At 43.4% G+C, this 24,486-nt stretch overlaps 1 protein-coding gene across 1 annotated transcript in view; it reads left to right on the top strand.

Moving 5' to 3' along the window:
* COL28A1 (collagen type XXVIII alpha 1 chain) overlaps nt 1–24,486 on the top strand; it is a 198,628-nt gene that overhangs the window by 103,755 nt on the left and 70,387 nt on the right. Inside the window, exons 10-16 of the mRNA XM_068247381.1 lie at nt 279–305; nt 4,700–4,744; nt 7,091–7,135; nt 9,326–9,379; nt 11,174–11,242; nt 19,270–19,338; nt 23,277–23,345. Coding sequence (XP_068103482.1) covers nt 279–305; nt 4,700–4,744; nt 7,091–7,135; nt 9,326–9,379; nt 11,174–11,242; nt 19,270–19,338; nt 23,277–23,345 — 378 coding nt within the window. The remainder of the gene's footprint in view (nt 1–278; nt 306–4,699; nt 4,745–7,090; nt 7,136–9,325; nt 9,380–11,173; nt 11,243–19,269; nt 19,339–23,276; nt 23,346–24,486) is intronic.

Raw genomic sequence — 24,486 nt, 5'->3', positions numbered from 1 at the left:
TATTAATATCAATACATTATAATAAAACATATTTAAGGCAAATTTGTATTAGAGTGGAATTTCACTTAAAGAGAAATGCAAAGCGAATGTATCTGAAGACTCATGTCTGACAAAGAAATGTAAAGTTTTGAAAGCTTGCAAAGAAATCTTGTATAGTTAGTCATGAAAGGTATTACCTAACAACTTTTGCTGTTATGTCTTTGGATTCTCTCCATGACCACATACAAGAAGCAAGTGTATAAATCATGAATAATTTTATTTATCTTTATCTTTTACAGGGCAAACCTGGGTACAAAGGAGAGCCGGTAAAGTATTTTGTCTAATGATTCCTTGTAGTGAATGTAGAAGTATACAGTATGTGTATAGAGCAGTGCATGCTATGGAGGTAGTGCTATAAGTATGGAAAGTAGGCGATGTTCATTGTACTGTGAACAGCAGGGAAATGGGCAAGTTCCACCCATGGTTGGTTCAGCATTCAGTATGAATGTCCATCTGAATTACAAGCACATGTTCCTCAGTGCACATTGTGCTCCACAGGAAGTGGTGACAAAAGTAGGTCAGGAATAGTTTTGACCAATTTATTCTATTGAAATTTCTCTTAAGAAGAATTTACAGAGAAACATGTGATTTATTTGGAAATTTCTGCTTGGTTCAAAGGCATAACTATTACTATAAATGGTGGGGCCCTCATGAGAAACTTGAATGGGATCCCTTCTGCATTCCTCACCCCTCATCCCAGGCAGGGGCAAACCCAGGATTTTGAAGGGGGGGATTCCACGAAAGGTCTCTTTCAGAAAGCCGCTCACTACTGCGCATGTGTGCAATTTAGACCACCTGGCTGGAACCTAGCACAGAGGGTGAGTGAGCTAGGAGGCGCAGTGAGAAGACAGGACAGTGGATTGTAAACAGGGGTGGCTTCCAAGATGTTCTTTTTGAGGGTGCTATGCAAGTGCTAGATCCACTGCAGGGGTAGCTGACCTGCGGCACACATAGCGTGCCGCGGCAAAAAATTGGCTTGTCCGTGCACTGGAAAGTGGGCGCGGTAATAACTGGTTAAGAGCAGGACCCAATGCTCATGAACTTAGCAGCAGTTAGAAATTCACTGACAGTGGACATCAACAGGAAACTTTATATGAAGCCCCCTCTCCTAATAAAAAAGGATATCCTACATACTATACATGTAGCAGAGATCAGGGCCGATTTCTACTTTTTAACACCCAAGGCCAGCTATCACTAGCCGCCGCCCCCCCCCCCCCCCCCAACTTACACATCTAAATGAGGCCTGTACATGAGTTTGATTATAGCGCATGGTATGCTGTGTCAATTGTATTTTCCTCCTACAGCCCCCAAAATATTAATTTAATTGGCCCGCCACAAAACTGGCCTAACTATGACAGGATAAGATTTTGAGCACCTCTGAGGACAGTCAGTGACATGACTATGTACTCTGTAATGTGCTGCAGAGGATGTCAGTGCTATGGAAATATACAATAACAATATGGTAGGACATTAGACTATGACTATGGTAGGATTAGACTGAGCTCCTCTGAGGACAGTCAGTGACATGACTATGTATTCTGTAAAGTGCTGCAGAAGATGTCAGTGCTATTCAAATACATATTAATAATAAGGTAGAACATTAGACTATGACTATGGTAGGATTAGTTTGTGAGCTCCTCTGACGACAGTCAGCAACGTGACTATGTACTCTGTAATGTGCTGCAGCAGATGCCAGTACTATATAAATATACATAATAATAATATAGTAGGACATTAGACTATGACTATGGTAGGGTTAGATTGTGAGCTCCTCTGAGGACAGTCAGTGACATGACTATGTACTCTGTACAGTGCTGCAGAAGATGTCAGTGCTATATAAATACATAATAATAATATGGTTGGACATTAGACTATGACTATGGTAGGATTAGATTGTGAGCTCCTCTGAAGACAGTCAGTGACATGACTATGTACGCTGTAATGTTCTGCAGGAGATGTCAGTGCTATATAAATACATAATAATAATATGGTAGGATATTACACTATGACTATGGTAGGATTAGATTGTGAGCTCCTCTGACGACAGTCAGTGACATGACTATGTACTCTAGAATGTGCTTCAGAAGATGTCAGTGCTATATAAATACATAATAATATGGTAGGACATTAGACTATGACTATGGTAGGGTTAGATTGTGAGCTCCTCTGAGGACAGTCAGTGACATGACTATGTACTCTGTAATGTGCTGCGGGAGATGTCAGTGCTATATAAATACATAATAATAATATAGTAGGACATTAGACTATGACTATGGTAGGATTAGATTGTAAGATGAGGATAGTGAGTGAAAGGACTATGTACCCTTTAAAGTGCTTCAGAAGATGTCAGTGCTATTAAAAGGGAACACAAGCTGAAGCTTGGGTTTAAACAGAGATATCTACTTAAAGAGAGGGAAGCCTCAGGATTGTATTGAGGCTTCCCTCCATGCACCGATGTCCCCTCCCTTAATCAAAGCGAACCCCTTCCACATTGTGGCTGCGCTCCTCTTGCTATGAGTGCGGACGCACATGCGCAGTAGCACAGAGTCGCTCCTCTTGCTATGAGTGCGGACGCACATGCGCAGTAGCACAGAGTCGCTCCTAGCAAAGCAGCTCCAGCTTACTGTGCTGATGAAAGAGGAGGCAAGCAGCCCTAACATGATTAGTGGCAATCCATTGTAGCCAATCTTCTGGAGGGTTGCGGTCAGCGACGAGGGACATCAGAGCACTGAAGGAAGCCTCAATAGGATCCTGAGGCTTCCCTCTCTTTAGATAAAGATCATTTTATACCTGGCTTGGGTACACTTTAAATACATCGGCATAAGTTTACACACAGGAAGGACGGATAAAGCATGAAAGAGAGAGTGGATAGAGAAAGCAATAGAGGGGTTGGCAGGGAAAGTGAGACAGAACAGCAGGCATAGAGAAGTTGAAAGGAATGGTGGGAGAGCTAGCGTAGAGGGAGAAAAGAGAGTGCAATAGTACAACTATTAGTTAGATTACAAGTACAGTATATGTCATATATACAATTCTATTTGCAGAGTCAGACCATAATCATTCAGCTTTTACAGCCCCCCATCCAACATAAAACACACACATACACACAAATCCCCCCCCCCCCAGTGGACACACACACCCCTCTCCCCTCCCCAGTGGTCTCACTCCAAACATATTGCCTTGCCTCCTGTAAGCAAACATTCTGTGAGCTCCGTACTGCAGATCAGCCTGTCAGTGCACTCACATGCCTGGCATTCCTGACGCTGCCTGCAGAGTCCGGGCTGCACTAAGAGGGAAAGGCTGCAACATGGTTGAATACACAAGAAGCACAGAGGGTGATAACAATTGCAGAGTTGCAGCCAGGCACAAATGATGGCACACAATCTTAATTATCAACCCTGTCCGTTCTTCCTCCCCCTGGGCAGAGCTGGCAGCGGCTCTTTCACATTACCTCTCTCTGTGCAGGCACTATTCCCTTTCTCCTTCAGCAGGTCTGGCTCTATGCAGCTCCATTTTCCCATGATGCCAAGGGGAGGGACGGAGAGCCAATCAGACCTGCTGGAGGAGGAAGGAAGTAGAGCGTGCACGGAGAGGGAAATGTGATAGAGCCACTGCACACAGAATCGGAAGAGACTCCCCAGCCTCTGCGGATATATCTACTCTATATCTACCTGACGGCAGCCGCAGGGGGGGGGGGGGTTCCAGACACCCGGAACAGCCCCTTCGGTGCGCCATGCAAAATGTGTGGCCTCCATGACTCTTCTTCCTTCCATAATTAGTGTGGCCACTTTGACGCATCTATAATATGTATGACCACCATGAGGCCCTTCCATCCCTACACAGCAATGATCATCTGTCCTTAGTGTTGCCACGTTCCACCCAGTAGTATGCATAGTCATGTTCCTCTAGCATCTCCCTAGCATTTCAATGTCCTCCCCCAGTATTGTAAGGCCCTTCCCTGTAGTACTATCCCCACAGTAGTGAGAGGATGCCCACAGTATTGTCAATTCCCCCCTCAGCCTTACCATCCTTCCCCCACCACCACCACTATCAAGTATTCCACCACGGTACTGCAGTGGGTCCCTTTAAGGTGTAGCCAAGTACACCTACCAGTATTTTCCACTTCCCTATATTGTAGAGACTAGAGTGTAGGGTACTGTTAAATCTTGTTTTATAAGTTGCTGTCATGGAACACTGCAGCAGTCCTCTCAATCCATTTACCTCACTCTTCTCTCCTCCCACCCTCATACTTGTCTGTATGTCAGTGCTGCTATAACATCAGAGGGATGCCAGCAGTGACAAATGGATGCAAGGAAAGAAACTGGAGAGAGAAGAAAATATGGGTGAAAGGATGGGCAAAAAAAAACAGGCCCTCCTTTCCAGCCCCTCCCTTATCGCTGCTGTAGCTGTTTCCATGGAAGCCAGGCTTTCTCACTGTCATGTGATCGTGTTTCATTTCTGCTTCCTCTTTGAGCCTACAAAGGAAGCAGAAAGGAAGCATAATAATCACTAGCTTACAAAATAATCATCTGCCCAAATTCCTAAAATGTTTATTCATTAATTCCTTGAATACGTTTCTGTATAATTAATGGATCATATTTAGTCAGAGCAGTGGAGAAACTCTTTTCTTCAATTATGTATATTTTTTCTTATTTCCTTGTAGGGTGAGAGAGGCGAATGTGGTATCCCTGGCATCAAAGGTGATAGGGTATGTATGTAATCACATTTTAATACCAATTTATCCTCATTTATGTAATTATCTACATAGGTTATGGAATTTCCTCAAGGTGTCTCTCGCATCATGTGCCTAACTAACTCCCCGAAGGAGGTCAGATCTCCTGAAATGCTGAGAGCTAGACCAGTGGTTTTTTATGGCTTACACCAGGGATGGTCAAGAAGATGAGAATTATTCTGAGTTGATGATAATTTTTGCAGCTTGGAAATGGAACAATAAAACACAGCAACTGCTGAATTTGATTGGTCCATTTTTTAAAGCAGCATAAATTTGTATAAAATTACCGTAACGTTTGCATCAACTAAGAATTATTTCCATCTAATTTGCCAACTCTAATTTCAGCTACGTCAGCAAGGATAAACCTTTATTTTCAGGCCTAACCTGCCCTTTCTGTTGAACCCATTTAGTTCATTGTGTCTGATGCTGGAACCCACTAGAGCATTTTTTGAGGGAAGGAACACACTAGGCAGAATCGCACATGCGTTCTCCACTATGTGCTATGGAAAACACATATGCGGTTCTACTTAGTGTGTTCCTACCCTGAGTGTTTAGGCATCGCTTTAAACCGCTAGCAATTTCCCTAAAAGCTCTGCCAATGTAAATGGACGGGGCATATTCCACTAGAGTGATTGCAATTAGGCAAATCGCAGGACATGCAGCATTTTGGGAGTGTTTCCATTCTAATGTATAGGAGCAGGGAAATCGCTCCCAAAATCGCTTGCAAAGCGCTACCACAAATCGCTAGCGATTGCGATAGCGCTTTGCTCTTTCTAGTAGATCCCAGGCCTAAATGACAAATTACACCTTCAGGTATAGTAAAAACATCTGTAGGCAATAACTTTTTTTTTAGAACAAACACTCGTATTCACTGTCCAATATAAAGACAGTTTGTAATACAGCACTTTTATTATAATTATAATTGATTTATAAAGCACCAAGATATTCTGTGCCACTGTACAGAGTAAGAAACAAACATGGAGCATGTAACACGATAAATGACATCTTTAACAAATTCCTTGTCCTGGCAAGCTTTAAATCTTTTTAAATATATATAGTAGCAGTATTTGATGTATGACTGTAGCTGATTACTATAGTGATTGGCATAAGTTAGACTGGTTTACAATCCTGATAGAAATATCATTAAATTGCCCGTGGGGTAGCAGTTAGTTTTTACAAATCTATGACTAGCTGAGCCATATATATTCCAAAAAGAATCCAAAGACGCAAAAAAATTGGACACTTTAAAATACGTGTCTAATGGTTCCCATATATGGCACCATTTTTTCATTTTTTTATTAGATAATTTCATTTGATTATTCTGTTAGATGGAATATAAAGATTTTTCCAACATGTTAAATTGGATTTTCAAAGAAAAAAACGTGATAATCCTTTTTTCTTTATCGAAAAAAAAATATTTTTGATTGAATTTGACTGTTTTGGTTGAATAAACGGAAAAATCAAACATTTTTATTGTACCGTGTATGGGCACCATAAGGAGTTATTTTCTCTCACTGTAAAATGCACCTTTTTTAAATGACTTTTTTTTCTATGTTACTGTCACAAGAGGTAATAAAAACTGATCGATCTGACAAGTGTTGGTCTAGTTCATCTCCTCATGGGGGCTTCTAAGTATTTCCTTTAGTCTTTACAAAAGCTCACAGTGGAAAGGATCTATACAACTGTAGCAACTGCCACTCATTATGTATTTTTGAAAACAAAGAAAACCTGAGAATCCCCCATGATGAGATGAACTAGTCATGTCAGCTATCGTAAGTGACATCTATGTAGGATAAAAGAAGTTTATAGTGCATTTTATTCTGGAATAAATATACATATTATTCAATTGCATACAAATACCGTACATGTTACACTTTTACAATTTATTGCAATAGTGGTCCTTTAAGGATTTGCCCATTTGGCGCAGTCAATAATATACTACTAATTTCGCCTTGCATGCAGCATTAATGCAAATTGTATGCAGCTTGGATTGGACCAATCATATGCACTTCCTGCTGAATTTGATTGGCCCAGTTTCATCTTGCATGTAATTTGCATGCAAGCCAAAATTAGGAGCATCTCATTGATCACCTCCGATATCCACTACCAAAATGCTTCTACCATTACTATATTTATGGCTTGAGAAGGTATAAGAACATTAAAATTCCAGGGATGAGAGAATTCCATCAGTCGCATTAATAATACAGAGCTCACATCTCACCATGGTGACGACTCTGACAGGACTTTTACATAAATGTTCTCTTGAAGTAGTCCTAAAAATGTGCTTCACATTCATAGTAACATCTTATTTTTATTTTTTAGGGGCCTGAAGGTCCAACTGGTCCCAGAGGATTGAGAGGCGTGCAGGTAAGCAGATATCCTCCGCTACATATATAGACATCAGATTATCGTTATCCATCCAATATAGTAGAATTGGGAAAAGATCAGAAGGCCGTTTGGCTTTCTGTCTGGGTCAGCGTAAAAAATTATTTGGCGAGGAAAGGAACAGCGCTACTTAAAAACAGATTGCATCCTTATAGCTACCTGCTTGAGAGTGCAAGCCCCACTAGTGGGATAAAATACACACACAGCATTCAAATAAAATGCACCTGTCTACCACTGGAGGATGTTGGTTTCCGTAAAAGCTTGCATGCAACCTATTAAGTACTTGTCCCTCCCACTGCGAAGAAGTCATCCCCCATGGGAGGGGCCCTAACACTAACTAATCCTAAATTATGCATATGCATAGCCTGGGTTCGCTACTAAGTAAAAATTCAAAATTGCGCAAAGGTGGATCAGCGCATCACCAGGCTGCCTCCGAATGGCCACCAATCAGAGGTGCGCTGAGCCCCCCAAAGAAACTACAAACGCACCTTGAAACCAAACAGAAGCTCTGCATAAACATCAATAAGCAATGCTATTAAATGGTAGCAGCTGACCAAAGTTACTTACATTTGTACATGGCGAGGAAAGGAACAGCGCTACTTAAAAACCGATTGCATCCTTATGACTACCTGCTTGAGAGTGCAAGCCCCACTAGTGGGATAAAATACACACCCAGCATTCAAATAAAATGCACCTGTTTACCATTGGTGGATGTTGGTTTCCGTAATAGCTTGCATGCAACTTATTAAGCACTCGTCCCTCCTACTGCAGTGGGAAAATGGTCCTGGTTTTCTTGACAAAGCGCACGGGTGTAACTAGTGTAACTAGGAGCCACCGGGCCCCCCTGCAGAGTTTCTGACTTACCCCCCCCCCCCCCCGGGTGCCTGCTCAGGGCCGTTTTGGGGGGCTGGAGGGGTCGCAGTATGAGGGGAAAGCCATGACCACATTCGGCGGGGAGGGGGGACGATCCTCCCCTCCCTCACCTCGGGCTCTCCCCACTGTGCTTCCTGTTTATACAGGAAGTAGCATTTGACAGCCCCTACTGTTACGCCACTGACAAAGCCATATTTCCTTGTACTGATGAGGACTGCTTACTATAGCCCTTATTCAATTTCCCTTTTCACAAGTTTTCCCTTATGTGATATTTTCTCCTCTTATCAATAAAATGCCCTTTAGGCCACCAGCAAGAAAGAAGAGACACCAAATAATTTTTACGGTAGTTTCACCTGGTTTTGGTACTTTTTCAGTTGCAGAGAACTGAAACGTTATTTTAAACCAGAGATGTACAAATATCTCTTAGGAGAAAACATAGGAGAAAAAGTGAATTGATTAAAAGCCCATATCCTCATACTACCTTATCATTACCAGTTTACCACCAATCTTACAAGGCCCCTGCATGGCTTAAAAATAAGTCAGTTACTTGGTTTTACTTTAGCTAAGAACAGAACAGCTGAAAAAAAGTATTGACTTTGGCAAAAATGAAGCCCCATCTCTATCAGCCAGAGCCAGGACAAGGTCCTCCAGCACCCAAGGCTGAGTCATCAAAGTGCGCCCCTCCATCCCTCCCACCCCAGCCATCACACACTGATTGCTATTAGACTAAGAGGCGCCCCAGGGCCCCCAACACCTTAATCTCCAGTTATCTGGCCTGCAGTCACTGCCAAATATCCCCTTTTCTTATTTCTCTCTGCTTCAAACACTATATGGGAATGATGGCTGAGTGAGTTGTGCGCCCCCTCCTACACTGCGCCCTGAAGCTGGAGCCTCTCTAGCCTCTGCTTTGGCCCGGCCTTGCTATCAGCAACTCCTAGAGCATTTCTGTGAGCTACATTTCCTGACTTCATCTCTAATATGCATTGCTCATGTTGTAAAAAGGTGGGATAGCACAAGGAAAAACAGCCCCATATAGGTGTACAAAAAGATGTGGATGAAAAGTCTTCAAACTTATATTTATTTTTAATCAAATTGATTGGTTGAGGCAAATAAATTCAGTTTCGGTGCCTTGATAAATGAGGCAGAATACTGAACAATGTTTAGATTAGACATTTTGAAGTGAGGCTGCAGTACCTTGATTATGTACTGAAAACTATTTGGATCAATTGAGCACAGCAAGTGGTATAAATTACTCATTGACCCCAAACCCAACCTGTTATTCTTTTCATCTCTTTATAGGGTGTTCAAGGGCCCCCAGGAGACCAGGGACCTGAAGGACTGCAAGGAGCAAAGGTAACTGACCACATCAATCTTCAAGTGGTATAAAAGATTCTTAATAAACAATGCACAACGCACCAGCTTGTATACTTTCATCAAACAGTGATATACTGTATAGGAGTTCCTACAGTACACAATATATGGACATACCTACAAGTATAACAACCTCTCTCACAGTTTAAACATACAATATCATGGACTAAACTCAGGGCCAGTTCAGATGGAAGGTTCCTGTCATTTTTCCTTGTCATTTAACGCTAGGGATTGAGGGACGCTACATAAAGCTTCTGAAGTTGGCTGCCATTGTAATCTTCTAATTGTAACTACTTTCACAAATGACTTCAAATGCTTTTCTTGGCAGTAGCCGAAAAGTGTTTGAAGTTGTTTAAATGAAACAAAATGAGCTGCTTTCAGACATCCCCTTAGGGCTGGTTCACACTGTGAATGATTGCGCTCAGTTTGCTGATCGCCAGCGATCGGCAAAGTGCTACAGCGGCGTCACTCTATAAGGATCTTTTCACGACAGCTTTTTGATTTTGATAAAATCGAAATTATGCTGACTGTACAATTTTTAGAGCAATTTCTTAAAGGAGTGTGCAAAAAACGCACAATCCTTTAAAAATTGGTGCCGCCAAGTGCATACCGATCGACTATGCCACCAATTTCAGGCCAAGCATGTCAATCAGACCAGCTGTCAGTATGCTCCGCCACAATCTGCATACACACCACCCACATGGTTGCCGGAGTAATGTGGGCACATGTGTAACGTGACAGCAATAACGTGGGGTATCTGTATGCAGATGCGCTGGAACCCAGAGCCAGCAGCAGACGCAGTCAGGTAAAGTATAGTGCACCAGGAAGGGGGGGGGGGCTTTAACATTAGGGAGAGAGCATTGGGCCAGCGAGACAGCGAATGCGGTGTCACCATGCCGATTTCAGCATGAAATTGATTGTGAATTGGCCCGCAGTGTGGGCAGTCAACAGATCTCTCTCTGATCATATTAGATTAGAGAGAGATCTGTCTTTTGGTTGTTCTGCACATGCATCGTCTGATATATGGGCACCCTTGTTGTTCCATTAAAATCCTCCCTTTATTGTGTATTGACTTATAAATCAGTTGTATTGGGCACGACTGCAATATGTGGAATCTTGAAACAAAGGTCTTATTTTACCTGTATAAGGAAAATCCCACCTATGTTCATAGAGATCATGGACAAATGGATAAACATCCAAAATTGAAATTGCAAACAGTCCTTTTTTAATATAGACTAGAGGTGAACATTTTGTCCCTAAGCTGTTCTCCTTTAGGAGGACTCAAGGAGAAGCATGCAACTGATTTGATCAGTGACTGCAACAGACAATCTGAGACTAAGAAATCAATCGCCAGATAAAATTTATTTGTTTTATTTATTTATTTATTGTAATCACATGATTCTCCATGAATTGTGCTGGAGAAGAGTTTTTATAGAATAAATTGATCATTGTTAGTCTACAGCCTCCAAGTCTTTAAGCAAATGACAGTCCCAGTGAATGACAGACAGCTACAATTGATCAACAGCTCGCAAAGCAGAAGGAAGAAGAAAGTTGTGTTATTTTACCCATGACTGTTTTGGTCCCATTCAAAGAGACAAATGAGCTTTAAGCCATAGAAGTCATTATCTGGCTGTAAATATTATGTACTCCAGCACTGCCATTCCTCTGAAAGGCAAGCCAATTTGCACAGTACACCCGCTAACACCACTATTAATAATACCTCCTATCATGTAGCCAATACATTTATACTAAAGCTGACTGTTTTTTTCCTCATAGGGTGACAGAGGTCTTCCTGGCCCAACTGGACTTCAAGGAGAAACTGGAATAGGATTGCCAGGCCTCAAGGTAATAATGGCTACATGTGTAATTTGGCCTTTGTTGGCCTGAGTAAGTTATCTGTGTATTCAGTCCTCACTGCTTTATAGAAGGTCCTTGTAATATCAGCAAAACGTCTTCTAGAAAAGAAAAAATATATATTTTGGAAAACTGTGTCTTGGATAAAAGAGAACATTCACAGACACAAAAAACTCACTTTTTCTCCCCCAAAAGTAGGGGAAAAAGTCACTGTGTCTTATAGTACAAATGCAGAGAGTACCTGACTTGTGAACACCAGCCAATATGAACCTCCAACCTGCCGCAATGTCGGGGACTCCCTGTACTGTGCCCATGTAGAGGGGGACACAGGGGCACAAATGGATGACACAGGAGGACAGAGGAGGACACAAAGAGACACGAGAGGTACACGGGGGCATGATGTACAAGGGGGGCATAATCCACAAGATGCCCCTTCACCATGGATGCACCAGGTTTTGTATATATTTTTTTCCCCTGATTTTTGTCCTCTAAACCTAGGTGTGCCTTATGGTTAGCAATGTCTTATAGTCTGAGAAATACGGTAACAAGTTGGCAACATCTTTTCAAAAGGTATCAGATCATACTAATATTTTTGCAGTTGGTATTGTGAATAATCTTATTAGAATCTGTGAAGTGTCCTACACAAATAATTTAAGAGGCAAATTTATCATCAACTTTACAACTTTACCTCTGCCACATGCCACAGCCACGCTTCTATTTTTCATTCGCCCACTATTGCCCTATGTGATGCCATTGGCACTGAAGAATCCAGTTGTATTATGTTTGCCACTCCCTGTAATTAGTATTGTGGGTGGAAGTATTGGCCTCAGAACAGGGAGAAGTGGTCAGATGGACTGCTGTCACCTGCTGAACGCAGCCCCTGACCACTGTACTGTGAGGTCTGCTACTTGATCCCAGGGACACCACCAGCAGACAAAGGTAGAACACAGATACAATGATACACTGAGAATGGCCACACTGATGCACAGGTGGGGAGAATGAACCCACCAAACTTGGGCAAAAAGCCACTCTCTGAATGAAAGGAAACAAAATCCTCCACCAAGGGTGGATACATGAGAATGTAGATCATCATGGGTGGGCCGGGGGCGGTGCTTTCTGGTTCTGGAGCATTCTGAACTTCTCCCATAGCACCAGCAAAACACCCTGAGAAATATAGAGCTAAAACAGCAAGATGCAGTAAATGAGAGACTGAGAGCCCAATACAGGTCCTTCTCAAAAAATTAACATATTGTGATAAAGTTCATTATTTTTTGTAATGTACTGATAAACATTAGACCTTCATATATTTTAGATTCATTACACACAACTGAAGTAGTTCAAGCCTTTTATTGTTTTAATATTGATGATTTTGGAATACAGCTCATGAAAACCCAAAATTCCTATCTCAAAAAATTAGCATATTTCATCCGACCAATAAAAGAAAAAAAGTCAACCTTCAAATAATTATGTTCAGTTATGCACTCAATACTTGGTCGGGAATCCTTTTGCAGAAATGACTGCTTCAATACGGCGTGGCATGGAGGCAATCAGCCTGTGGCACTGCTTAGGTGTTATGGAGGCCCAGGATGCTTTGATAGCGGCCTTAAGCTCATCCAGAGTGTTGGGTCTTGCATCTCTCAACTTTCTCTTCACAATATCCCACAGATATGAAAGTCTAATTTATCAGTACATTACAGAAAATAATGAACTTTATAACAATATGCTAATTTTTTAGAAGGACCTGTATAGTGTAGTAATTACTGTAATGGATGGATAAATGAATAGAGTACAATAGATATACTCACAAACCAGGGTTACCTCCAGGCAACCACTGTATAGGCAGGTGAGGAGATTGCCCTGTCCCCCCTCAGGATTAAGAAGTCACTCTCTGTAGGCAGAAAGAATGGGGGATCTCCCTTCCATCAAGGGTGGATAATTGTGCTCTTCCTAAGATGCAGTAAATATAATTCCTCCTTTAACCACTTGAGGACCGCCCCCAGCCGATGGGCGGCGGCAAAGACCGGGCCCAAACGACCGCAATACGCCCATCGGCGGGGGCGGCTGCGGGAGTGGCTGTGCGGCGATCGCGTCATTCGTGACGCGATCAGCCGCCGGGGACTGGCTCCGCCCACCGTTCGTTGTAACCCGCCGGCCGTTCGGAAGCGCCGGCGGGTTACTAGCACCCGGATCGCCGCATGTAACAAGTATAATAGGCTTTGTAATGTATACAAAGCCTATTATACTGGCTGCCTCCTGCCCTGGTGGTCCCAGTGTCCGAGGGACCACCAGGGCAGGCTGCAGCCACCCTAGTCTGCACCCAAGCACACTGATTTCCCTCCCCCTGCCCCCTGATCGCCCACAGTACCCCTCAGACCCCCCCCTGCCCACCCCCCAGACCACTGTTTGCACCCAGTCACCCCCCTAATCACCCATCAATCACTCCCTGTCACTATCTGTCAACGCTATTTTATTTTTAAGTCCCTAATCTGCCCCCTACTCCCTCCTGATCACCCCCCCACCCCTCAGATTCTCCCCAGACCCCCCCCCAGACCCCCCCCCCCCGTGTACTGTATGCATCTATCCCCCCTGATCACCTGTCAATCACCTGTCAATCACCTGTCAATCACCCGTCAATCACCCGTAAATCACCCCCTGTCACTGCCACCCATCAATCAGCCCCTAACCTGCCCCTTGCGGGCAATCTGATCACCCACCCACACCAATAGATCGCCCGCAGATCCGACATCAGATCACCTCCCAAATCCATTGTTTACATCTCTTATCTCCTCTAAACACCCACTAATTACCCATCAATCACCCCCTATCACCACCTGTCACTGTTACCCATCAGATTAGACCCTAATCTGCCCCTTGCGGGCACCCAATCACCCGCCCACACGCTCAGATTGCCCTCAGACCCCCCCTTATCAATTCGCCCGTGCAATATTTACATCTGTTATTCCCTGTAATAACCCACTGATCACCTGTCAATCACCCATCAATCACCCCCTGTCACTGCCACCCATCAATCACCCCCTGTCACTGCCACCCATCAAACAGCCCCTAACCTGCCCCTTGCGGGCAATCTGATCACCCACCCACACCAATAGATCGCCCGCAGATCTTCTCTCCTCTAAACACCCACTAATTACCCATCAATCACCCCCTATCACCACCTGTCACTGTTACCCATCAGATTAGACCCTAATCTGCCCCTTGCGGGCACCCAATCACCCGCCCACACCTCAGAACGCCCTCAGACCCCAGCCCTGATCACCTCGCCAGTGCATTGCTTGCATCTATTTCCCCCCTCTAATCACACCTTGAGACACCCATCAATCACCTCCTGTCACCCCCTAGCACACCTACCCATCAGATCAGGCCCTAATTTGCCCCGTGTGGGCTCCTGATCACTCGGCCAAACCCTCAGATCCCCCTCAGACCCCCTTCCGATCACGTCCCCAGTGCATTGATTGCATCTATTTTCCCCTCTAACCGCCCCCTGAGACACCCATCAATCACCTCCTGTCACCCCCCCTAGCACTCCTATCCATCAGATCAGGCCCAATACATCCTGTCATCTAAGAGGCCACCCTGCTTATGACCGCTTCCACAAAATTTGCCCCCTCATAGACTACCTGTCATCAAAATTTGCAGATGCTTATACCCCTGAACAGTCATTTTGAGAAATTTGGTTTCCAGACTACTCACAGTTTTGGGCCCGTAAAATGCCAGGGCAGTATAGGAACCCCACAAGTGACCCCATTTTAGAAAGAAGACACCCCAAGGTATTCTGTTAGGTGTATGATGAGTTCATAGAATATTTTATTTTTTGTCAAAAGTTAGAGGAAATTGGATTTTTATTGTTTTTTTCACAAAGTGTCATTTTTCACTAACTTGTGACAAAAAATAAAATCTTCTATGAACTCACCATACCCCTAACGGAATACCTTGGGGTGTCTTCTTTCTAAAATGGGGTCACTTGTGGGGTTCCTATACTGCCCTGGCATTTTAGGGGCCCTAAACCGTGAGGAGTAGTCTAAAATCCAAATGCCTCAAAATGACCTGTGAATAGGACGTTAGGCCCCTTAGCGCACCTAGGTTGCAAAAAAGTGTCACACATGTGGTATCGCCGTACTCAGAAGAAGTAGTATAATGTGTTTTGCGGTGTATTTTTATACATACCCATGCTGGGTGGGAGATATCTCTCTGTAAATGGACAATTGTGTGTAAAAAAAATCAAATAATTGTCATTTACAGAGATATTTCTCCCACCCAGCATCTGTATGTGTAAAAATACACCCCAAAACACATTATACTACTTCTCCTGAGTACGGCGGTACCACATGTGTGGCACTTTTTTGCACCCTAAGTGCGCTAAGGGGCCCAATGAGTACCTTTAGGATTTCACAGGTCATTTTGCGACATTTGGTTTCAAGACTACTCCTCACGGTTTAGGGCCCCTAAAATGCCAGGGCAGTATAGGAACCCCACAAATGACCCCATTTTAGAAAGAAGACACCCCAAGGTATTCCGTTAGGAGTATGGTGAGTTCATAGAAGATTTTATTTTTTGTCACAAGTTAGCGGAAAATGACACTTTGTGAAAAAAAACAATTAACATCAATTTCCGCTAACTTGTGACAAAAAAAAAAAATCTTCTATGAACTCACCATTAGAGTTGGGCCGAACGGTTCGCCGGCGAACGTGGTTCGCACGAACTTAGGTGGTTCGCGTGCGGGTACCGCACGCGAACGTTTTGCGGAAGAAGTTCGGTTCGCCCCATAATGCACCTGAGGGTCAACTTTGACCCTCTACATCACAGTCAGCAGGCCCAGTGTAGCCAATTAGGCTACACTAGCCCCTGGAGCCCCACCCCCCTTATATAAGGCAGGCAGCGGCGGCCATTACGGCCACTCGTGTGCCTGCATTAGTGAGAGTAGGGCGAGCTGCTGCAGTCTCTCATATAGGGAAAGATTAGTTAGGCTTAACTTCTTCCTGGCTGCATACCTGTTCTGTTCAGTGAGCCCTCAGCCCACTGCATACCTGTACTGTGATCCTGCCACTGCATACCTGTTCAGTGATCCTGCCACTGCATACCTGTTCTGTGAACCCACCCACCACCACTGCATACCTGTTCAGTGATCCTGCCACTGCATACCTGTTCTGTGAACCCACCCACCACTGCATACCTGTTCAGTGATCCTGCTGCCACTGCATACCTGTTCTGTGAACCCACCCACCACTGCATACCTGTTCAGTGATCCTGCCACTGCATACTTGTTCTGTGAACCCACCCACCACCACTGCATACCTGTTCAGTGATCCTGCCACTGCATACCTGTTCTGTGAACCCACCACTGCATACCTGTTCTGTGAACCCACCCACCACCACTGCATACCTGTTCAGTGATCCTGCCACTGCATACCTGTTCTGTGAACCCACCCACCACTGCATACCTGTTCAGTGATCCTGCTGCCACTGCATACCTGTTCTGTGAACCCACCCACCACTGCATACCTGTTCAGTGATCCTGCCACTGCATACTTGTTCTGTGAACCCACCCACCACCACTGCATACCTGTTCAGTGATCCTGCCACTGCATACCTGTTCTGTGAACCCACCACTGCATACCTGTTCTGTGAACCCACCACTGCATACCTGTTCAGTGAACCCGCCACTGCATACCTGTTCTGTTCAGTGGACCCGCCACTGTATACCTGTTTAGTGAACCCGCCACTGCATACCTGTTCTGTTCAGTGGAGTTTGGTGTGTCAGTGTGAAGCAGTACCTTAATTACACTACCTGATTGATGTATACACATGCAAGATGTTTTAAAGCACTTTAGGCCTGTCATTTAGCATTCAATGTGATTTCTGCCCTTAAAACGCTGCTTTTCGTCAAATCCAGATTTTTCCCGGGGACTTTTGGCGTGTATCCCACTCCGCCATGCCCCCCTCCAGGTGTTAGACCCCTTGAAACATCTTTTCCATCACTTTTGTGGCCAGCATAATTATTTTTTTTTCAAAGTTCGCATCCCCATTGAAGTCTATTGCGGTTCGCGAACTTTAACGCGAACCGAACCTTCCGCGGAAGTTCGCGAACCCGGTTCGCGAACCTAAAATCGGAGGTTCGGCCCAACTCTACTCACCATACTCCTAATGGAATACCTTGGGGTGTCTTCTTTCTAAAATGGGGTAATTTGTGGGGTTCCTATACTGTCCTGGCATTTTAGGGGCCCTAAACCGTGAGGAGTAGTCTTGAAACGAAATTTCTCAAAATGACCTGTGAAATCCTAAAGGTACTCATTGGACTTTGGGCCCCTTAACGCAGTTAGGGTGCAAAAAAGTGCCACACATGTGGTATCGCCGTACTCAGGAGAAGTAGTATAATGTGTTTTGGGGTGTATTTTTCCACATACCCATGCTGAGTGGGAGAAATATCTCTATAAATAGACAATTGTGTGTAAAAAAAATAAAAAAATTGTCATTTACGGAGATATTTCTCCCACCCAGCATGGGTATGTGTAAAAATACACCCCAAAACACATTATACTACTTTTCCTGAGTACGGCAATACCACATGTGTGGCACTTTTTTGCAGCCTAACTGCGCTAAGGGGCCCAAAGTCCAATGAGCATCTTTAGGCTTTACAGGGGTGCTTACAATTAGGCACCCCCCAAAATGCCAGGACAGTGAACACACCCCACAAATGACCCCATTTTGGAAAGTAGACACTTCAAGGTATTCAGAGAGGAGCATAGTGAGTCCGTGGCAGATTTCATTTTTTTTTTTTGTCGCAAGTTAGAAGAAATGGAAACTTTTTTTTTTTGTTGTTGTTGTCACAAAGTGTCATTTTCCGCTAACTTGTGACAAAAAATAAAATCTTCTATGAACTCACCATGCCTCTCACTGAATACTTTGGGATGTCTTCTTTCCAAAATGGGGTCATTTGGGGGGTATTTGTACTATCCTGGAATTTTAGCCCCTCATGAAACCTGACAGGTGCGCAGAAAAGTCAGAGATGCTTGAAAATGGGAAAATTCACTTTTGGCACCATAGTTTGTAAACGCTATAACTTTTACCCAATCCAATGAATATACACTGAATGGTTTTTTTTTTATCAAAGACATGTAGCAGAATAACTTTCGCGCTCAAATGTATAGGAAATTTTACTTTATTTGAAAAATGTCAGCACAGAAAGTTAAAAAAGTCATTTTTTTGACAAAATTCATGTCTTTTTTGATGAATATAATAAAAAGTAAAACTCGCAGCAGCAATCAAATAGCATCAAAAGAAAGCTGTATTAGTGACAAGAAAAGGAGGTAAAATTCATTTAGGTGGTAGGTTGTATGACCGAGCATTAAACCGTGAAAGCTGCAGTGGTCTGAATGGAGAAAAAGGCTCTGGTCCTTAAGGGGCGAAAAGACTGTGGTCCTGAAGTGGTTAAACCATCATTTTGGAGAAAATATTTCCCAAATGTTACAGCATGTTTTGTAGTCTAATTATACAAAGTCAAGTTTAGAATACTTGAGTATATGTGAGAATTGTGCCAATAAACAGTTACACCAACATCCCACTTAACAATATTTAGCCTAAGTTGTTTTATATATCCCATAGAATATGTGCACAAAGAAAACATCATTTTTCATTCATTCATTCATTCATTCATGGTTGCATCAAATTTATGTGAATAGTTTATTTTAACCAGTGATGAGCGAAAATGCCAATATTCTCTATGCATGAGTTTTAGCAAAAATAAAGTTAAATTCAAATTTCGAGTAAAGTGCCAATAGAAAATCGTTTTGTTATAAGTTTGTGATTTTTCTAATTTTTTTTGTGAATTTTTGCACGCATTTTCACTGTAAAAATAACGATCTTCGGGGAACAAATAATGATTTTTCACGAATTTCCGCCATGTTGGGAAAATACATTGTATTTTCATGCAGATTTTCTTGCAATCGATAATGTCGAAAATTGGCAAGCAACACTGAGTTCAACCATTTTTTTTATTTTAGGGAGACATTGGTGGTCAAGGAAGACCAGGCCCCAGCGGCCCTCCAGGATTTGGGGACAGCGGACCACCAGTAAGTATATTGATTCATGGGTAATCTTTAAAGGATACCCGAGGTGACATGTGACATGACGAGATAGACGTGTGTATGTACAGTGCCTAGCACACAAATAACTATGCTATGTTCCTTTTTTCTTTCTCTACCTGAAAGAATTGAACATCATGTACAGTGGGTTGCAAAAGTATTCGGCAGGGGGACCCAGAGGCTTTGTGGCGCATCCACCTCTCTCTCTCCAACCGCAAGTGCATGCAATTAGCAAAGAAACCCCCATTGAGGAGCATGTGTAATTTTTTCCTGCTTTCAGAGGCTGCTTCAAAGCAGAACACTCTATGCAATTCGCTGGCTCCCAATCCCATTGAGTTCGGGGACAAAGGGGGGCACATACCAAAAATTTTTCAGGGGGGCCCAATTAAAGAGACTCTGAAGCTAGTCTGAATCCACATTTTAAACTTCTATTTATATTTAGCTAGTGCTAAAACGCCACATCCCTGTGGCAAAACGAAGGGTTTATACCCTGCAAATCCCCTGTGCAAAATCCACAACTTTCTTGGTCAGGGATTTTGCTGCCTATGGAGGCAGAGCTTTGAGCTGCAGCTCTGCCTCCATGTGCGTCAATCTGCCCGTGGATCTCCGCCTCTCCCCGCCCCTCTTAGTGAAGGAAGATTGAGAGGGGTGGGGAGAGGCGGCGATCAGCAGGGATTGACGTGCGAAGAGGCAGAGCTACAGCCCTAAACTCTTTGGGGGGTATAAACCCCTCATTTTGACGTGGGGATGCAGCGGTTTAGCACTAGCTATAGTGCTTAACATTAATAAAACGTGGATTTAGACTCACTTCAGAGTCTCTTTAAGTCCTAGTATTACATTTTGTAATTAACATTGATGATGTTTCATGAATATCACAATCAGCTCAACTATGTGTGCCCACCTCTCTTTTTTATATAAAAAAGTTTTGTTTGTTCTGTATGTCTCCTACGCCAGTTTCCAGATACAAGGGGTATGTCTGAGAACTGATTAGAGGTACATAATAGCAAGCTGAAAATATGTTTGTCAATGGTCTTTGCAATCCTAAATAAAAGTGTAATTTTCGCTTACAACCAGTGCCAAGACAAGGCTCTCAAGCACCAGAGGCAGAAATCCCCCCCCCCCCACCCCCGGAAGAGTGCGGAGGCATGGGGGTAAAGAGGGCAGTGGCAACCCTTCTCCTCTAGCGGATGCCTGGAGCTGGTTTCCGCAGGCATCATGTTACGCGCTCCCCAACAGTGTGTAGCCATGTGTCCTGACCGGAGCAGGAGCTCCGATGATATGGGACTGCATGCCTACCCACAAGTCACACTGCCATCAGAGAGGAGACAGGCACGACTTTAGCATTAGTGTTGCTTGGCCTGCTTCCTGCTATTGCTATTCCTATCTGTCTTCTCTCTGATGGCAGCATGGCTTGTGGGCGGGCACGCAGTCACTTATGATCAGAGCTCTCTTTCAGTCAGGACACATGACTGTAAACTGTCGAGAATCCCAGGGGAGTTCAAACAGGAGGGCGTCGGGCAGCGGAAGAGGAATGCACCCTCACGCTGCGGTGCGCAGAGGCTTGCGGTGCGCAGAGGCTTGCGCCTTTCCTGACTCCGCTGGCCCTGCTTACAACATAAATGTTCAACAAGATGCATAAAATGCCAACAGCATGCTAATTTAAAACAAATTGTATGTGGCTTGAATTTGGGCCAATAACATTCACTTCCTGTCAATTTTGATTGGACCAATTCTAAGCTGCCACCAAATGTACATCAAATTGGCATAATTATTAGTATCTCATTGACCTTCTTTAAAGAGACACTGAAGCGGAAAAAAATTATGATATAATGATTTGTATGTGTAGTACAGATAAGAAATAAAACATTAGGAGCTGAGACATAAGTCTAATATTGTTTCCAGTACAGGAAGAGTTAAGAAACTCCAGTTGTTATGTATGCAAAAAAAGCCATTGAGCTCCACGACGTTCAACGTCACAGAGAGAGCTCTGTCTTCTGAAGCTTATTATCTCAATTGTCAGAAACTGTATTTTCTTTTTCTCTCCAGAGGACAGGTCAATAGTTCACAAAACTGCTCTGTAAAAACATTTAGAATACTGAGTAGTGTGTAAACTGCAAATATTAGAAAATGATGCAATGTTAAAAAATACTATATAAATGAAAATAAAAATATGAGAATATTTTCTTTGCTGCTAATCTTCTAGTAATTATCTGTACTACACAACCAATTCATTATATCATAATTTTTTTTCGCTTCAGTGTCTCTTTAATTGTGAGTACTGTAACTTTGCTATAGATAAATTGGGCGCCCACTTGTTCCTTTGGAATCGTAGACAGTTCTTCATTTTCCCATCGATCAGTAATCACGATTTTCGTGTGTGGTTGTTTTCTTCATTTTCAATTTTTTAGTTTTACAGCAAAGTACAATAAAATTAGCGATGCATGCAATATGCGGGGGGGAAGCAGAAAGTTGTCCATGGAGAAAAATGCAAAAACACAATGCAAACATATGTCATTGCCAGATTCTTGAGTGTCCTATTGACTTGAATTACATGAGTGGCTGTGCATATTTCCTGCAGTGCAGCAAAACATGTGTGATTCAAACCAGTGTGCTCCTTTCCTTTGCCCTCTTCTCCAGGATCATCTGAAGGTGGTGAATTCACTGTCTGCCAGCAGTTCTTATCCACTGGCTGGGCACTTGCTAGTGATCTGAACAGGCGGTGGACAGGCAGAGCCCCCATGTAGTTGCATCACCCTGTTCAGATGCAACACAAGACTTTTTTTGCCACTGAGTATTGCTGCCACGTGTCAAACTTCACACACGGTGTTACCTAATGCTGCTATTCGGCTGCATATCATTTCAGCCAAATGGCACTTGTGGCCAGCAGCCAGGAGGCCGAACTGCCTGACAAGCAGGCCCAGATTTACATCACAGGAGCCTATAGGCACAGATGTTGTAGTACCCTAGATTTCACCCTTCATAACCCCACAAACCCCCACTGAACCACACTGCAAGTGTGCCTGCTGGCTCTGCTTTAACCCCCCCCCCCCCCCCTACTTCCCCAGCCCAGCATAGGTAGCCTCAGGTGCCCTTTATCATTAGGTAGCCAGAAGTACCCTCAATATTAAGTAGCTAGAGGTTCCCCCAACTATTAGGTAGCTAGAGATGCCCCCCGGCTGAAGGAAAATGTTGTCAATGGAGTGCAGAGAGCTGGGTGAGAAACCTCTCATTTACACTCTGCTCGAGACTCTGCATAGGAAAAGAGGGAGGCACTGGAGGAGGGGAGGGAGCTGCCTTTCCATCATCAAGCGCCGGTAGGCACGTGCCTACAATGCATTATAGTAAATTCGGCCCTGCCGACAAGCGCACAGTTTAGCCTCCAGTGGGAAAGAGGACTTAGTCTAGCTTGAAAACATTAATCCTCTTTTTCAGCAAACAAGTCTTCCCAAACCTACTAACAAGAAATCTACCCAAACTGAAATCATGTTAGGACAAGTCGCCAGAATCAGATCTCCACCTGACAGATTTTAACAAAAGTGAAAGTCTACTTACTTGTTGAAGAAACACGATATGTCATCTAACTATTCTTCAAGTGTCTAAAGAGTTGTAATTATATGGAATTATGTCCCATGATAAAGCAATTTCAAATCCACACTTTTCTTTCTAATTATTTTACGTAATCCAACTACAACAAACATTGAAACACTTTTGAATCAGGGCCGTCATCAAGATATAAGACAATCTTAGCTTCCAGCCATGCTGCTTTTATCAGAGGCTGTGTTTGAAGTTATATAACTGTGCATTATTTGAAATCAAGTTACAACTAGACCAGCTACGAAGGGAGTCAAGCATGTAGGCTATAGTGCCAGCTCAGCACAGCGTTTAAAAAACAAATCTGATATGCTGTAATGGTTTCTTTCTGACAGGGTCCTCAAGGCACACAGGGACTTCCAGGAGAAAGAGGCCCTATAGGAGAGGGTCTGCCAGGACCAAAGGTAAGCCCAAACTCTGCATGCTTTTCACTATATAATGAACAAACAGTATGATTAATTAAGGTATCACAGGAAGGAACCATATCAAGCTGATCACACACGGTCCATCCTCAGCTTCTTTATCTTGGCTTCGGCCAGCCTGATAAAATTAATTAATTTATAATAACTAGAAAATTCATTTCCAGTCTAATTGAAGGTATGTCTACCTACAGCAGACTGCCAGCCATAGCAGATTATCAACTGGTAGGTAGGCGTGGCTTCACTCCAACCGATTGCAAGAAGGAGACAGCACACAGAGGGTAGAGGTAGCCATACGCCTGACAATTATGGGCAGATTCGAGACAAATTTATCTCTAATCGAATCTGATTAGAGATAAATTTGTCTTTCTCAAAGCTGACCATATACTACAGGCCAATACCCGTCCGATTTCAGCATGAAATCTTCAGGGAATTGGCTGAGCAAACCGTGTCCGTACCACTGCTGCCCCCTAATGTATATATGTTCCCCCCCAGTGTGTGAATTTATAAATTACCTGTCCTGTAGCAGCCTCCGCGCCGTGTCCGTCCATCTCACCAGGTTCTAATAGCCGTTTCTGCCTTCCTCCTACTCCACTGAGAAAAATAGCCATGTCACAATGGCGCAAAGGAGATGATTCACAAAACGTATCTCAGGTATTAGCTCTCCTTTCTTATCTATTGGCACTTTCCAAGAAAATGACTCAAAAGTTGTTGCTCATGATTAAAGATTACTTGTCAGGTGCAGCTGTATGGAATGTTTGTTTCTGAGAATTCCATAGTCAGTGAAAATGATACCTGGTCTCCCAGAATGCTCTGGGAGGAGAAGTCTGTATAGCTATACAGCCTAGGCTAAGCATCACTAAGAGGGCGGGGCTACACATCAATAAACAGCAATATATAGATATAGAAAGTGTTTCTGATGCTGAAACCAGTAAAATGAACATAAAAGTGGGTATCCTGAATAACTTGCTTTTCTCACTGTATTTTTTGAATTATTTTGGTTGATGGATGCTTTCAAAGTTTTGCTGACATAAGGAATTAGCTAAACCACACAGTCTGCAAACTGCTTACCGTAGATACTCGAATACAAGTTGACCTCGTCTTTAAGACGACTCCAATATTCAAC

This window comes from Hyperolius riggenbachi, chromosome 7 (genome assembly GCF_040937935.1).
Source record: "Hyperolius riggenbachi isolate aHypRig1 chromosome 7, aHypRig1.pri, whole genome shotgun sequence".
Classification (NCBI taxonomy): Eukaryota; Metazoa; Chordata; class Amphibia; order Anura; family Hyperoliidae; genus Hyperolius; species Hyperolius riggenbachi.
Note: the sequence above shows the minus strand (reverse complement) of the source record. Positions and strands in the feature narration are given on the sequence as shown.